Source organism: Aquarana catesbeiana, linkage group LG01, assembly GCF_042186555.1.
Source record: "Aquarana catesbeiana isolate 2022-GZ linkage group LG01, ASM4218655v1, whole genome shotgun sequence".
Lineage (NCBI taxonomy): Eukaryota > Metazoa > Chordata > Amphibia > Anura > Ranidae > Aquarana > Aquarana catesbeiana.
Window position 1 is genome coordinate 967,382,054 of NC_133324.1, and position 17,044 is coordinate 967,399,097.

The window sequence follows — 17,044 nt, forward strand, 5'->3', positions numbered from 1 at the left end:
CCCTCCGGCATCCCCACCACCCTCATATTATTTCTTCTCTGGAGGTCCTCAGCATCATCTGCCCTGTGTTGCAGTGATTTCACCATCTCCTTCAGTTCTGCCAGTTGTGAGCTCTGAGTATGTGAGGCATCCTCCACTTCCAAAATACGGTCTTTCGCTGTGGTCAGTCTGCCCCTGATCTTGTCAAGATCATGGCGGATGAGGTTTCATACCGATGCCAGGAGGTCAATGCGCTCCATGAGTTCCGACTTTGATGCCGCTATGGCTTCCAGGATCGGACCTGTTATGGCTGCCATGTCCACCTCAATATCCTGTGGCATGAGAGAGGAATCCTCTGGCCCCCATGGTGTAGAACTGCCTTGTTGCGCCATCTTCACTGCTGGAGGTTTGGCGCGCTGTGCTGCTGGAACAGGAGTTGAGGAGTGGGTGGGGCTAGCCGCCATGCTTCCCTGGGAGCGGAGCTGTCTCTGTTCTAGTGGCGGCTGTAATTGCTGTGTTTTCTGCTTTTTTGATGCTGAGGACGGCATCTTACTGTGCCCGGCTGACTCCGCTAGTGTGGTGTCACTGACAGCGCCGGGGAGAGCCAGTCAATCGGCCGTAATCAAGATAATTTACCTGAAGATAGCTGGAGCTCCGAGAAGACATGTCCCACTGTGATCACATCTGCCCACGCCCCCCGGTCTTGAATCTTTTTCTTTTTCCAATGTGCTTTGCTGACAAACAGCAGCAGCACCCCAACCTACATTTACCATATTTATCGGCATATAACACCTTTATAGCACACTTTCCCCCTGAAATCCAAGCGGGGGGGGTGAGCGTCGCCAGATTACACAGAGTGAGGATCTCCCGTTTATTCGGCTGCCGCTGTTATACGAAGACCCGCCTCCTGCAGTCCAATGCCGAGTCTGTCCAGGAGGTGGGACTTCATATAAAGCAGCAGCCGAGTGAACGGGTTATCTCCACTCTGTGTAATCCGCCAGGTCTAATCTCCATGCACTAAGGCTGCGCTGATGGGCACTGATCAAATGTACGTTTTTTTCCTAAAACATCCCTCTTAAAATGAAGGTGCATTTTATACGCCTGTTCACATTATATGCCGATAAATATGGTACAGTGGAACCTTGGATTGCGAGTATAATCTGTTCTTGTAATCCAAAGCACCCGCATATCAAAGCGAGCTTCCCCATAGAAGTCAATGGAAATGAAGATAATTCGTTCCACATTGACTTCTATTGCATGCAATACCGCATGTGGCCAGAGGTGGGGGGGCGCCGGAGAGACTCAGAAATACTCGGAGACCGCTCGGATGCACTGAAACCCTCAGGAACTGAGTATTTCCGAGTGTTTCCAAGTATTTCTGAGTGGCTCCGGGACCCCCGCACCTCTGACCAAATGCGGTACTGCACACAGCAGAGGCTTGAATCCTACTCGTTTTGCAAGACAACACTCGCAAACCGAGTCAGGATTTTTAAAAAATAATAGCTCGTATTGTGAAACGCTCATTAACCGCATTACTCACAATTCGAGGTTCCACTGTATTTGATTACATTTGCTCAAAAAGGCTTCTTTAGTACTAGCACTACATTGAAAAGGCAAAAGTAGTGTTCCAAAATTACTTGTACATTTTTTTCTTATCAATTCACTGGAAACAGTTGTGTTTGCATGAAGTGTCTAATGCCAAAAGAAGGTGTCTTCCTAAACAATTTGAGGTTTGGCCCCTTAGGTATTTTGATAACAGCACCCCCAGTCCTAAAGGCAGGGACACAAATCACAGAAAGGGGCCTTTTTAAAAAACTAGAGCTATAGTCATCAGGTAAGGGTGGGAAAAAAACTGATAAGTTCTCACCATGGATTGCCATCGTGCCTCACCACTAGAGGTTTAAATTCTCATTATATGAAATGTGTTCTTTTAAAGGCAAACGTGAAGAGGACAGAAAAGCGATGGAAAGAAGAAGACTTCAAGAGGAAGAGAATAGGAGGAGGCAGCAGCAGATTGAGCGAGAGAGGCAGATTCAGGAGGAGATTGAGAAGGAAAGTAAAGCTCTAGAAGAAAAACAAGCCCAGTTCAATAAGAAGCTGGAGATGAGAAGAAACAAAGGGTTACAAAGACAGAAGCAAACTCATATCCTTCGCCACGTGGTAGAAGATGATGCCCTTCCCATCCAAATAACTGAGGTAACAAATATATACATACAGTATATAGATGGAGTACCCTCCCAGTTAGGTTGCTATCAGGTTAGGTCAGATTAGTTCAGTAGAACAGCTTGTGATTACTTTGGGCTGTTCTGGGCAGCGCAGGCTGCAGTTTTTTGCCTGTCTTCTGGAGGCCTCCAGAATGTAGTGGGTGGGGGAGTCAAATGAGCAGCCCTATAATTTAGGTGGCTCCAGCCAATCCCTTCGGGAGGATGCCCAGATGGTGGCTGGGAGAGTGCTTAAATTAGTTTGAAGCCTTAGACAGAGGGGTTCCTAGCCAGAAGGGCTTCTGCCCTTCTTGCAATCTCTTCTGCTTGTGATGAACAAGGTCCCAGTTCTGTACAGTTGGGGGCCTATCCTGCTACAAACTCTGATGCTAAAAGAGGGGTTTTACTGGGGATCTCGTCTGGAAGATTCACTGAGCAGTCTGTCTACCTAAATCTGGAGGGAGGCATCCAAGTACCTGGGACACGGTGAGTATAGACCTGAGTAAAGGATCCTAGTGACTATTGCTGCTATTGACCCCTGATGTACTAATACTAATGCTTGCCCGGCCTGGGTCATTACTTATTGTGTCCCAGTGCTGTCCACACTTTGTTCTTTTGCTGAAGGAACTGTTCTAGGGAGTAGCTGCAAAGAGAAGAGTGTCCTCTCATTACTGTTCAGTGTTTGGAGTATCCCACACCTTCTCTAATCCCCATCCAAGTTCATCTGCAATTAACGTTAAAAAAAAACTAGACTGTTTACTGGGCCAGAGGAGTGAATATTACTGTTTGCCTGGCTGCTGCTACACTTGTGGGAAAGAACCAAGAACAAAATCAGCAGCCCTTGGGGGGTCAGCGCTACATAGATACAGTGGGGAGAACAAGTATTGATACACTGCCGATTTTGCAGGTTTTCCTACTTACAAAGCATGTAGAGGTCTTTAATTTTTATCATAGGTACTCTTCAACTGTGAGAGACGGAATCTAAAGCAAAAATCCAGAAAATCACATTGTATTATTTTTAAGTACCGTATATACTCAAGTATAAGTCGAGATTTTCAGCCCTTTTCTTTAGGCTGAAAGTGTCCCCCTTGACTTATACTCGAGTCACCACCATCTGCCTACATGATCAGCGTGTCATGCAGACAGACGGCGGCCATTCCACTGTTCAAAAGCCACGCCTCCTCCTCGTCTGAGATAGGCAGAACACTCAATTTCCCAGCAGTCAGTGTACAGCCTATCACGGACATTCTCTCATCCTCGTCCGTGGTATGAGGATGAGAGATGGTCCGTGATAGGCTGACTGCTGGGAAATAGAGTGTTCTGCCTATCACAGACGAGGAGGCGCGGCTTTTGAACAGTGGAATGGCTGCCGAATGTTATTATCACACGCTGATTGGTGGATGCAGAGCGGGACACGGAGGCATGCACAGGACATAGGTAGGCTGCACAGGACACAGGGACACATGCACAGGACACAGGTAGGCTGCACAGGACACAGGGACACATGCACAGGACACAGGTAGGCTGCACAGGACACAGGGACACATGCACAGGACACAGGTAGGCTGCACAGGACACAGGGACACATGCACAGGACACAGGTAGGCTGCACAGGACACAGGACACAGGACACATGCACAGGACACATGCACAGGACACAGGGAGGCATGCAGCTGCAGATGGGCATTGTTGACCCTCTTTCCCACTTACAGTAGCTGCTGCATTTCCCACCCTCGGCTTATACTCGGGTCAATCAGTTTTCAAAGTTTTTTGAGGTAAATTAGGGGCTTCGGATTATATTCGGAACGATCTATACTAGAGTATATAAAGTAATTAATTTGCATTTTATTGCATGACATAAGTATTTGAGCAGAACTTAATATTTGGTACAGAAACCTTTGTTTGCAATTACAGAGATCATACAATTCCTGTAGTTCTTGACCAGGTTTGCACACACTGCAGCAGGGATTTTGTCCCACTACTCCATACAGACCTTCTCCAGATCCTTCAGGTTTCGGGGCTGTGGCTGGGCAATACGGACTTTCAGCTCCCTCCAAAGATTTTCTATTGTGTTCAGGTCTAAAGACTGGCTAGGCCACTCCAGGACCTTGAGATGCTTCTTACGGAGCCACTCCTTAGTTGCCCTGGCTGCCTGTTTCGGGTCGTTGTCATGCTGGAAGACCCAGCCACAACCCATCTTCAATGCTCTTACTGAGGGAAGGAGGTTGTTGGCCAAGATCTCGCGATACATGGCCCCATCCATTTTCCCCTCAATACGCTGCAGTCGCCTGTCCCCTTTGCAGAAAAGCATCCCCAAAGAATGATGTTTCCACCTCCATGCTTCAGGGTTGGGATGGTGTTCTTGGGGTTGTACTCATCCTTCTTCTTCCTCCAAACACGGCGAGTGGAGTTTAGACCAAAATGCTCTATTTTTGTTTCATCAGACCACATGACCTTCTCCCATTCCTCCTCTGGATCATACAGATGGTCATTGGCAAACTTTAGACGGGCCTGGACATGCGCTGGCTTGAGCAGGGGGACCTTGCGTGCACTGCAGGATTTTAATCCATGACGGCGTAGTGTGTTACTAATGGTTTTCTTTGAGACTGTGGTCCCAGCTCTCTTAAGGTCATTGACCAGGTCCTGCCGTGTAGTTCTGGGCTGATCCCTCACCTTCCTCATGATCATAGATGCCCCACGAGGTGAGATCCTGCATGGAGCCCTAGACCAAGGGAGATTGAACTTCTACCATTTTATAATAATTGCACCAACAGATGTTGCCTTCTCACCAAGTTGTTTGCCTATTGTCCTGTAGCCCATCCCAGCCTTGTGCAGGTCTACAATTTTATCCCTGATGTCCTTACACAGCTCTCTGGTCTTGCCCATTGTGGAGAGGTTGGAGTCTGTTTGAGTGTGTGGACAGGTGTCTTTTATACAGGTAACGAGTTCAAACAGGTGCAGTTAATACAGGTAATGAGTGGAGAACAGGAGGGCTTGTTAAAGAAAAGATAACAGTTCTGTGAGAGCCGGAATTCTTACTGGTTGGTAGGTGATCAAATACTTATGTCATGCAATAAAATGAAAATTAATTCTTTAAAAATCATACAATGTGATTTTCTGAAATTTTGTTTTAGATTCCGTCTCTCACAGTTGAAGAGTACCTATGATACAAATTACAGACCTCTACATGCTTTGTAAGTAGGGATGAGCCGAACACCCCCCGGTTCGGTTCGCAGCAAAACATGCGAACATGCAAAAAGTTTGTTCGAACATGCGAACACCGTTAAAGTCTATGGGACACGAACGTGAAAAATCGAAAGTGCTAATTTTAAAGGCTTATATGAAAGATATTGTCATAAAAAGTGTTTGGGGACCCGGGTCCTGCCCCAGGGGACATGTATCAATGCAAAAAAAAGTTTTAAAAACTGCAGAAGTGATGTTGAGTGAAACACTAAAAATGAAATATTCCTTTAAATATCATGCCTGGGGGGTGTCTATGGTATGCCTGTAAAGTGGCGCAGTTTTCCCGTGTTTAGAACAATACTGCAGTGAAATGACATTTCTAAAAGAAAAAAAGTCATTTAACACTGCTTGCGGCTGTAATGTATTGTCGGGTCAAGGCAATATAGATGAAAATCATTGAGAAAAACGGCATGGGTCCACCCCCCCAGCCTATTACCAGGCTCTTTGGGTCTGGTATGGATATTAAGGGGAACCCAGCACCCAAATTTAAAAGAAAATGGTGTGGAGGGGCCCCCAGGTACTATATACTCTGAACAGAAGTATATCTACTATACAGCCTGCCCTATATATACTCTGCAGAAAATTGGACCTTAGGTGTTGGTGGTGCCAGAACACTGTAACCCCTCACAGTTACTCTTGTTGGGCGCAGGAACAGGCCCTGCTGTTAAATACTATTTCAAAAATTGTAATTACATGCCCCTGTTAAACAGGGGCAGAAAAATGTGGCCTTTGGCGGTGGTGCTGCCACAACACTGTCCTCACAGTTAGGCCGCGACTCGAGTCCGTCGGAAAGATTTGAAGCATGTTTCAAATCTAAAGTCCGTCAGATTTTCAACTGGAAAAGTCAGCTGAAGGTCCGATGAAGCCCACACACGATCGAATTGTCCGCCGGACTCGGTCAGTTGGACCAGTCCGGTCGAAAAGTCTGCTCGTGTGTACATGGCATTACTCTTGGTGGCCGCAGGAACGGGCCCTGCTGTGAAATATTATATCAGGAATTGTAGGTACATGCCCCTGTTAAGCAGGGGCAGAAAAATTGGGCCTTTGGGGGTGGTGCCACAACACTGTAATCCCTCACATTACTCTTGTTGGGTGCAGGAACGGGCCCTGCTGTGAAATTTTAGATCAAGAATTGTAATTACATGCCCCTGTTAAACAGGGGCAGAAAAATTGGGCCTTTGGTGGTGGTGGTAGTTTTGGTGCCACAACACTCTAAGCCCTCACAGTTACTCTTAATGGGCGCAGGAACGGGCCCTGCTGTGAAATATTTGATCAAAAATTGTAATTACAATACAGCGCAGCTGTAGTGCAGTTGCTACTTTTTTTCTTGTGGTGTACACAGTACACAATACAGTGTAGTGTGGTGTTGCAAAACAAAATATATACCATGTCCGGAAGGCCACCAAGGAGAGGCAGACGCTCACAGGCCACTAAAAGAGGGCAAGCAGCCTCTGTGTCTACAGTCAACAGTGCTGGTCGTGGACATGGTGTATCCTTTGCAGGTGGCCATGGGGCACGCTTGTCCTTTTTTTCTGCTGCTGGCCATGTTATTGAGCTAGGACATGCAGAAAAGTTGGTGGAGTGAATAACAAAGCCATCCTCATGCTCCTCATCCTCTGTCACCCAGACTCAGAGTAGTTTGCCTTCCAATGCAGCTGCCAAAGCGGCCTATTCCACTGGCTCCTTGTCCACAGTCACTCCTTCCGTAGCCCCGCCATCATGCATGAAGGAGTCCCCAGAATTATTCGACCACAGTGTTGGGTACAACGTGAGCCTAGAGAGAGGGGGTACCCAAGAAGGTCAAGAAACTGGCAGTCATGTCCCCCCAGCTGCGGCATACAGCCAAGTTTGCTCCAGTGACGAGGAGGGAGGGGATGATGAGGTCACGGACTGTACTTGGGTGCCTGGGAGAAAAGAGGAGGAGGAGGGGGCACAACTCCAATGAGGCATAATGTCCTCTAGGGGGTAGCTTAAGGCAGCCACCCTACTGCATCACACCGCAGAGCTCCGCAGGTGCAGAGCTCTGCTGACTCCTCGCTGATTTTGAAAAGTTCCTTGGTTGGGCCTTTTTTGACACGTGTGCAGCAGATCACACAGTTGCTGTTTGCAACCTATGTCTGAAGCGAAGCGTGGCCAAAATAGCAGCTGCTTGGGCACCACATGCTTGACCAGACATATGATGACCTGCCATGCTGTCCGCTGGCAACAGCACTTGAAAGACCCACATCAAAGAAAAAGGCGGACTTCTCCTTGCTCCTCATCTGGGATCTCCAACCCCACTATACCTCCAGTCCTCTCAAAAACCTGCACTGAGAGGAATGAAGATATAGCAATAGGTGTCCCAAGTACTTGTAGCCAATCTGCTATCAGTACACCACCATCTGATTTTAACAGGCAAATTTCCCTACCTTAGTTGCTAAACCGTAAAAAGAAATTCGGTCCCAGCCATCCACATGCTCAGCGTCTGAATGCTAGCTTGGCCAAATTGCAAGCACTGCAACTGCTGCCTTTTCAGCTGGTAGACTCTGCCCCCTTTTCGTGAATTTGTAGAATGTGCTGTACCTCAGTGGCAGGTTCCAAAACACTATTTCTTTTCACGGAATGCCATTCCGGCTCTCTACCGGCATGTGGAAGGCAATGTTTTGGCCTCGTTGGACAGGGGTGGTCAGCAGTAAGGTGCATATTACCGCTGACTAATGGTCTAGCAGGCATAGGCAGGGACGTTACCTTTCCTTCATGGCGCACTGGCTAACTCTGCTGGCAGCTGGGAAGGATGCCTGACAGGGTTCAGTATTGTTGGAGCTTGTTCTGCCACCACTTCTCCAAAATGCTAGTGGTGATTCTGCCACAGCTCTCTCCTCCACCCCTTCTCGTCTTTTTCCTCTATGGCCTCTTCTGCAGATTTGTCCTCTGAACCAGCGATGCTCCATAATCGTTCAAGGGCCTACGCAAGCACTCAGTTAAAAAGATGCCATGTGGTGCTTGAGTTGGTCTGCTTAGGGTACAGGAGCCACACTGGGGCAGAGATTCTGTCAGCTCTGCAGGGACAGGCCCAGAGGTGGTTGATGCCACGCCATATTCATCAAAGAATTGTATGCGACAATGGCACCAACCTTCTCTCCGCCCTCTGACAGGGACACTTGATCCATGTCCCATGTTTGGCACACGTCCTGAATTTGGTGGTTCAGCGGTTCTTGAGCAGGTACCCAGGCTTACAGGATCTCCTGAGGCGGGCCAGAAAAGTCTGTGGTCATTTTCGCCGGTCATATAATGCCAGTGCTCGGCTGGCTGACATTCAAAGGGAATGCAACCTGCCCAGCAACCGCCTCATTTGTGACATGCCCACCAAGTGGAACTCAACATTGGCAATGCTGCAGCGGCTGCACACGCAGCAAAGGGCCATAAATGATTACCTGTGTGAGTATCGCACCAGGACAGGGTCAGGGGAGCTTGGCTTCTTTTCGCCATGCCAGTGGCTACTGATCAAAGATCCATGCACTGTTCTGTCACCATTTGAGGAGACCACAAGGATGGTGAACAGCGACAATGCATGCATCAGTAACACTGTCCCTCTAGTCTTCCTGTTGGAGCACACGCTTGTGGTAGAACAGCGAGAGGAAGAGGAGGACTTCCTTACCTCTCAAGGCCCCATTAACAAGATAGTATTCCTGCGGGCCCGCCAAACACACAGGAAGAAGAGAAGGAGGAGGATTGTGTCAGCATGGACGTGGAGGATAACACTCAGCAGCAGTCTTCAAGGGATGGTTTTCATTGGTTTTCATAGCTGGGAGGAGGTTATTACGAATCATGTGATCCTTAGTGACCCAGAGGACTCAGAATCGAATGCCTCTGCAAACTTACTCTGCGTGGCCTCACTGGTTCTGCAAAGCCTGTGAAAGGACCCTAGAATTCGTGGTATGAAGGAGAGGGATCATTACTGGCTGGCAACCCTTCTTGATCCACGTTACAAGGGTAAGGTTGCAGAACTCATCCTGCCTCGCAGAGGGAGCAGAGGATGAAACATCTTCAGGAGGCCTTGAAGAAAGGTTTGTGCAACGCATTTCCAGACCCTTGGAGGTTACAATTTCCTGGTGCTGGACAACGTGTTGCTGAGGCTTTGTTCAGTCAGAGGAAGAGCTGTGGAGAAGGTGGCCGGCTGACTGATGCCTTTAGACAATTTTTCAGTCCTCAGCGCCAAGGTCTGATTGGTTCAAGCAACCATCGCCAGCATCTGCACATGGTGCAGGAATATCTAGGGGCAAGAGCAGACTTGGAAACCTTTCCTACAGACCATCCACTGGGTTACTGGGTCTTGAGGATGGACCACTGGCCAGAACTTGCTCAATATGCAATTGAGCTACTGGCCTGTCCTGAATTTAGCGTTCTTTCTGAACGCACAATCAGTACTGCTGGAGGGTTTGTAACGGATCATAGAGTGCGCCTGTCCACAGACTCCATTGATAGTCTCACATTCATAAAGATGAATCAGTCTTGGATCAGCAGCTATCAAGCACCTGACGCTGATGTAACTGATTGATTTTTCTATGGATGTTGGATCCCTTGAAGACTGCCTATGCTGAGTGACTATCCTATTCCTCCTCAATCTTGAAGATGCTAGCTTCTAACAATATTTTTTGTTTAGGGCACCACCACCACTGCCTAAGGCCCAACTTTTCTGTCCCTTGTTAACAGGGGCATGTAATTACAATTTTTGATCTAATATTTCACAGTGGGGCCCGTTCCTGCGCCCAACAAGAGTATCTGTGAGGGGTTACAGTGTTGTGGCACCACCACCACCACCAAAGGCCCAATTTTTCTGCCTCTGCCCCAGCAGCAGAAAAAAAGGACAGTGGTGCCCCACGGCTACCTGCAGAGGATGCACCATGTCCATGACCATCACTGTTGACTGTAGACACAGAGGCTGCTTGCCCTCTTTTAGTGGCCTGTGAGCGTCTGCCTCTCCTTGGTTACCTTCCGGACATAATGTATATTTTGTTTTGCAACACCACACTAAACTGTATTGTGTACTGTGTACACCACCAGAAAAGTAGTAGCAACTGTACTACGGCTGCACTGTATTGTGTACTGTGTACACCACCAGAAGTGTAGTAGAAATAGTACACCACGGAATGCACTGTAGATATAGGCTGCACTGGATGCAGAGTATATATATATATATATATATATATATATATATATATATATATATATATATATACAGCTGGGACGAAAAGTATTCAGACCCCCTTAAATTTTTCACTCTATGTTATATTGCAGCCATTTGCTAAAACAATTTAAGTTCATTTTTTTTCCTCATTAATGTACACACAGCACCCCATATTGACAGAAAAACACAGAATTGTTGACATTTTTGCAGATTTATTAAAAAAAGAAAAACTGAAATATCACATGGTCCTAAGTATTCAGACCCTTGCTGTGACATATATTTAACTCAGGTGCTGTCAGTTTCTTCTGATCATCCTTGAGATGGTTCTACACCTTCATTTGAGTCCAGCTGTGTTTGATTATACTGATTGGACTTGATTAGGAAAGCCACACACCTGTCTATATAAAACCTTACAGCTCACAGTGCATGTCAGAGCAAATGAGAATCATGAGGTCAAAGGAACTGCCTGAAGAGCTCAGAGACAGAATTGTGGCAAGGCACAGATCTGGCCAAAAAAAATTCTGCTGCACTTAAGGTTCCTAAGAGCACAGTGGCCTCCATAATCCTTAAATGAAAGACGTTTGGGATGACCAGAACCCTTCCTAGAGCTGGCCGTCCGGCCAAACTGAGCTATCGTTGGAGAAGAGCCTTGGCGAGAGAGGTAAAGAAGAACCCAAAGACCACTGTTTTAAAACGAAAGCTGCGCTAAAAGAGAAATGTCCAAAAAAGGCTTTTTCTAAGAGCATCCAACAGAAACATTTAAAAATCCTACAAACACCATGATGTGCACACATAGACAAGGTGAAGTTCCCGACCACCGTAGCTGTAGATTGAGCTTACCAGAACAGCAAACAGTGAAGGCAGATGGCTTATTACCCAGCCGGGGCCTTTGCAGATGGTAATTTAAATTGTTGATGATCTCACTCGCTCCAGGCTAGGATATCCGTTCCCTCAGTATGTAAGTCAAAAAAGAAAAGAACTGGCCATAGTGTAATATATCTAAGGTATTATATGCAGATGGCGATTAATATTCTCACTCACTCCAGCTAAGATATCCGTTCCCTCAGTATATAACCCAAAAGAGAAAAGAACTGGCCATAGTGTATTATATCCAAGGTAACTTTAATAGGATAAAGTATTGCACTTACAGGTAAGAAGTAATGGTATCGCGTATAAAAAAGCCGGCCGGCATACACAAACATAAAACGGAGCCCGTCCTCCGCATCAAATCACGTGGTAGCGTCACTACGTGCCTCTCCAGACACGTTTCGTCATTAAGCGGACGTTCTCAATGGGGACCACGATGGCTGAGCTCCAGAGATGCAGTCGGGAGATGGGAGAAAGTTGTAGAAAAGTCAACCATCACTGCAGCCCTCCACCAGTCGGGGCTTTATTGCAGAGTGGCCCGACGGAAGCCTCTCCTCAGGGCAAGACACATGAAAGCCCGCATGGAGTTTAGTCTCGGGAGGGGCACTGGCAGAAAAAAAGGTGTTGCTTACAGGGCCAGATTAAGAGCAACATTGGCCTGGTGCTAAGGATTTTGGTGGGCCTTTTTATGGAAATAAATAAAATGAAAACACAAACAAGAGAGAGGGGGGGGGTGATAGCGAGATGGGGGGGTTGAAAGAGAGGGGATGAGAGGGAGGGGGAAAGAGAGAGAAAGGGGGTGAATAAGAGAGAGATAGGGGGTGAGAGAGAGGGGACGAGAGAGAATGGGAGAGAAAAAGGGGAATAGAGGGTGAAAGAGAGAGAGGGTGGTAAGGGGTGAAGGGGGTGAGAGAGAGAACAGAAAAGAGAGGGCATGAGAGAGAGAGGGGGTGAGGGGGTGAAAGAGAGAGGGGGGTGGGAGTGAGGGGGTGAGTCTGTGGGAGGCACAGCATAGTACATAACACGGGGGGGGGGGAATAGCACAGTACATTACATGGTTGGCGCAACACATTACATGGTGGATACATGGATACAGCACATTTAATGGTGGGCAAAGCACAGTACATTACATGGTGGGCACAGCACATTACACGGTTGGCACTGCCCAATACAGCACATTACAAGGTAGGCACAGTTCATTATATGGTGGGCACAGCACATGACATGGTTGGTACTATACAACACATCACATTGCATGGTGGGCACAACACAGCACATACACACGGTGGGCACAGGACCTTATATGATGGGCACAGCACATGACATGTTGGGCACTGCACATTACAAGTGGGCACTGCACATTATATGGTGGGTACTGCACATGGCATGGTGGGCACTGCACAGCACATGACAAGGTGGGCACTGCATGACATCACATGACATGGTGGGCACTGCACGACACAGCACATTACATTGTGAGCACAGCACATTAAATTGTGGACACCGCACATGACATGGTGAGCCCTGCACAGTACATTCCATTCTGGGTACTGCGCGGCACATGCCATGGTGGACAATGTACAGCACATTACATGGTGAGTACAGCACATTAGATGGTAGGCACTGCATGGTGCAGCACATGACATGGTGGGCACAACACAGCACATGACATGGTGGGCACAACACAGCACATGACATGGTGGGCACTGCACATGACATGGTGGGCACTGCATGGCACAGCACATTACATGGTGGGTACAGCGCATTACATGGTGGGCATTGCATGGCACAGCACATGACGTGGTGCACAGAGCATTACATGGTGGGCACTGAATGGCATAGCACATTACATGGTGGGCACAACACATTACATGGTGGGCACTGCATGGCATAGCACATTTCATGGTGGGCAATGCAACTGCACATTACATGTTAGGAACTGCACATGACATGGTGGGCACTGCTGAACAGCACAGCACATTACACAGTGGGCACAACACACTACATACTGGGCACAACACGTGGCAGGGTGGGCACAGCACAGCACGTGACATGGTGGGAACTGCACATGACATGGTGGGCACTGCATGGCACAGCGCATTACATGGTGGGCACTGCACATTACATGGTGGGATCACTGCATGGCACAGCACATGACATGGTGGACACTGCAAATTACATAGCGGGCATTGCAAGGCACAGCACATGACATGGTGGGCACTGCACATTACATGGCGGGCACTGAATGGCACAGCCCATGACATGGTGGGCGTTGCACATGACATGGTGGACACTGCAAATTACATAGCGGGCATTGCAAGTCACATCACATGACATGGTGTGCACTGCACATTACATGGCGGGCACAGTGCATGACATGGCGGGCACTGCATGGCACATCACATGACATGGTGGGCACTGCACATTACATGGTGGGCACTGCATGGCACATCACATGACATGGTGGGCACTGCACATTACATGGTGGACACTGCAAGGCACAGCACATGACATGGTGGGCACTGCAAGGCACATCACGACATAGTGGGCACTGCACATGACATGGTGGGCACTGCAATGCACAGCACATGACATAGTGGGCACAGCACATTACATGGGGGCACTGCAATGCACATGACATGACATGGTGGGCACTGGGCACAAGAGAGCACATTACATGGGGGCACTGCAAGGCACAGAACATGACATGGTGGGCACTGGGCACAAGAGAGCACATTACATGGGGGCACTGCAATGCACAGCACATGACATAGTGGGCACAGCACATTACATGGGGGCACTGCAAGGCACATCACGACATAGTGGGCACTGCACATGACATGGTGGGCACTGCAATGCACAGCACATGACATAGTGGGCACAGCACATTACATGGGGGCACTGCAATGCACATGACATGACATGGTGGGCACTGGGCACAAGAGAGCACATTACATGGGGGCACTGCAAGGCACAGAACATGACATGGTGGGCACTGGGCACAAGAGAGCACATTACATGGGGGCACTGCAATGCACAGCACATGACATAGTGGGCACAGCACATTACATGGGGGCACTGCAAGGCACAGCACAACATAGTGGGCACTGCAATGCACAGCACATGACATGGTGGGCACTGGGCACAAGAGAGCACATTACATGGGAGGAAGCTGGCAGTCTGTCCCCTAGCACAATAATTACACAACACCTCCCTAACAAATGTACTAACCTTATCATAACAGCATGTAAGGTGTCCTTCCTCCCGGGCTCCTGCTGGTTAGGAGAACATCAGCACCCCTTCCCCAGACAGCTCCCAGACACTGAGGATCTGTGTCAGTGTAACAGATGCTGTGATAGGAGTCAGGCATCGGTAGGCATGCTGTTTGCATATGTTAAGGGAAAAGTGGCATGCATATTGCATACAATCCTCTCACCTCTCTACAGCCAAGGAAGTTCCCCTTCCTCACTCACTCACGCCACGCTGGAGCTGTCCCTGGAGAAGATAGAGGGAGGAGGTGGGTGGAGCCAACATTCACACACTAGGCGTGGAGGAGGAAGAAGTTAAATCCTCCTCCGGCTCGTTCCACTCTGAAAGCTGGGACCTCCCTCTCCTCCTCCTTGGCTCTGACATGACATCACTAGTTGCTACACGCCAGGCGGGCAGGCGTTAGCAACCAGTGAGAGTGTTCAACAACACCGGCGCTGCTGCTGATTTTAAGCAGTGAGAGAGACACTCGGCAGTCAGTAATATTTCTCGGGGGAGCAATTGCCCTGTTGCACCCCCCCCCGGATCCGCCCCTGCCTGAAGGACTCCAAGATGGTGAGAAATAGGATTTTTTGGTCTGATGAGACCAAGATAGAACTTTTTGGCCTTAATTCTAAACGGTATGTGTGGAGAAAACCAGGCACTGCTCTTCACCTGTCCAATACAGTCCCAACAGTGAAGCATGGTGGTGGCAGCATCATGCTGTGGGGGTGTTTTTCAGCTGCAGGGACAGGACGACTGGTTGCAATCGAGGGAAAGATGAATGCGGCCAAGTACAGGGATATCCTGGACGAAAACCTTCTCCAGAGTGCTCAGGACCTCAGACTGGGCCGAAGGTTTACCTTCCAACAAGACAATGACCCTAAGCACACAGCTAAAATAACGAAGGAGTGACTTCACAACTCCGTGACTATTCTTGAATGGCCCAGCCAGAGCCCTGACTTAAACCCAATTGAGCATCTCTGGAGAGACCTAAAAATGGCTATCCACCAACGTTTACCATCCAACCGGACAGAACTGGAGAGGATCTGCAAGGAGGAATGGCAGAGGATCCCCAAATCCAGGTGTGAAAAACTTGCTGCATCTTTCCCAAAAAGACTCATGGCTTTATTAGATCAAAAGGGGCTTCTACTAAATACTGAGCAAAGGGTCTGAATACTTAGGACCATGTGATATTTCAGTTTTTCTTTTTTAATAAATCTGCAAAAATGTCAACAATTCTGTGTTTTTCTGTCAATATGGGGTGCTGTGTGTACATTAATGAGGGGAAAAAATGAACTTAAATGATTTTAGCAAATGGCTGCAATATAACAAAGAGTGGAAAATTTAAGGGGGTCTGAATACTTTCCGTCCCCACTGTATATATATATATTAATACACCGTCTGAAGTATATTAGTAATAGTACACCACGGAATGAACTGTAGATATAGGCTACACTGGATGCAGAGTATATATATATTTATATATATATATATATATATATATATAGAGAGAGAGAGAGAGAGAGAGAGAGAGAGAGAGAGAGAGATGATCCCAGGAGAGGTGTTGCACATGAAAGACATATGTGTGGCTCCTTGCAAGTCTTCTGGACCCAGGCTTCATCTTGAGAGTTGGGAATGGCGTGTGGAGATTTTTGAACTGCTGGGATCTTTTTAAACAATTTATGGCTATAGGATAGAGTTCCATTTCTTGTGCGTGTGAACATCCCTAGTACGGTACTAAGGTCCCTGATGTTTCATCTCGGTATAAGGCTTCTGGTCCATTGGTCGTGGTTCGAATCAATATTGACAAACAGCTCTCTCTGATCCTCTGTAACGGGGGATCATGAGATTCTGGTAAGCGGCCAGTCTCATTTATGGTGGTGGAACAAGCACTTTTTTCTTCTCACAGCAAGATTCTATGTTCTTTGGAACTTTTTTGAGTTTACTATTTATTTTTTATTTTTTACATCACTTGGGTGATTCACATTTTTTGTATATGGACTTTATACATGTATTATATTTGATTATCAATTTGCTAATATGTTTTGAATTTCATGTTTAATGCACCATTGGGGATCCTTTCACCCACCTTTCAATATTTGGTTTGGCGACGATGTGTATGATCCCTAACCCTTTCTAGCGCGATTCAACCCCCCTTTTTTCTCATATATATATATATATATATATATATATATATATATATATATATGTGTACTAGACTGACTGTATATATATATATCAAATACACTGCCACTAACTGAATAACCTGCCTGCTTAATCTAAATCACACTTTCTCTCCGTCTCCACGCCAACAACACTACACATGGCCGCCGTGTAG

The 17,044-nt window shown here is 47.5% G+C and overlaps 1 protein-coding gene across 1 annotated transcript in view; it reads left to right on the top strand.

Moving 5' to 3' along the window:
- Positions 1-1,920: 1,920 nt before the first annotated feature.
- Positions 1,921-17,044, top strand: part of LOC141128824 (uncharacterized) — a 30,216-nt gene continuing 15,092 nt past the window's right edge. Inside the window, exon 1 of the mRNA XM_073616369.1 lies at positions 1,921-2,175. Coding sequence (XP_073472470.1) covers positions 1,942-2,175 — 234 coding nt within the window. The 5' untranslated portion in view covers positions 1,921-1,941. The remainder of the gene's footprint in view (positions 2,176-17,044) is intronic.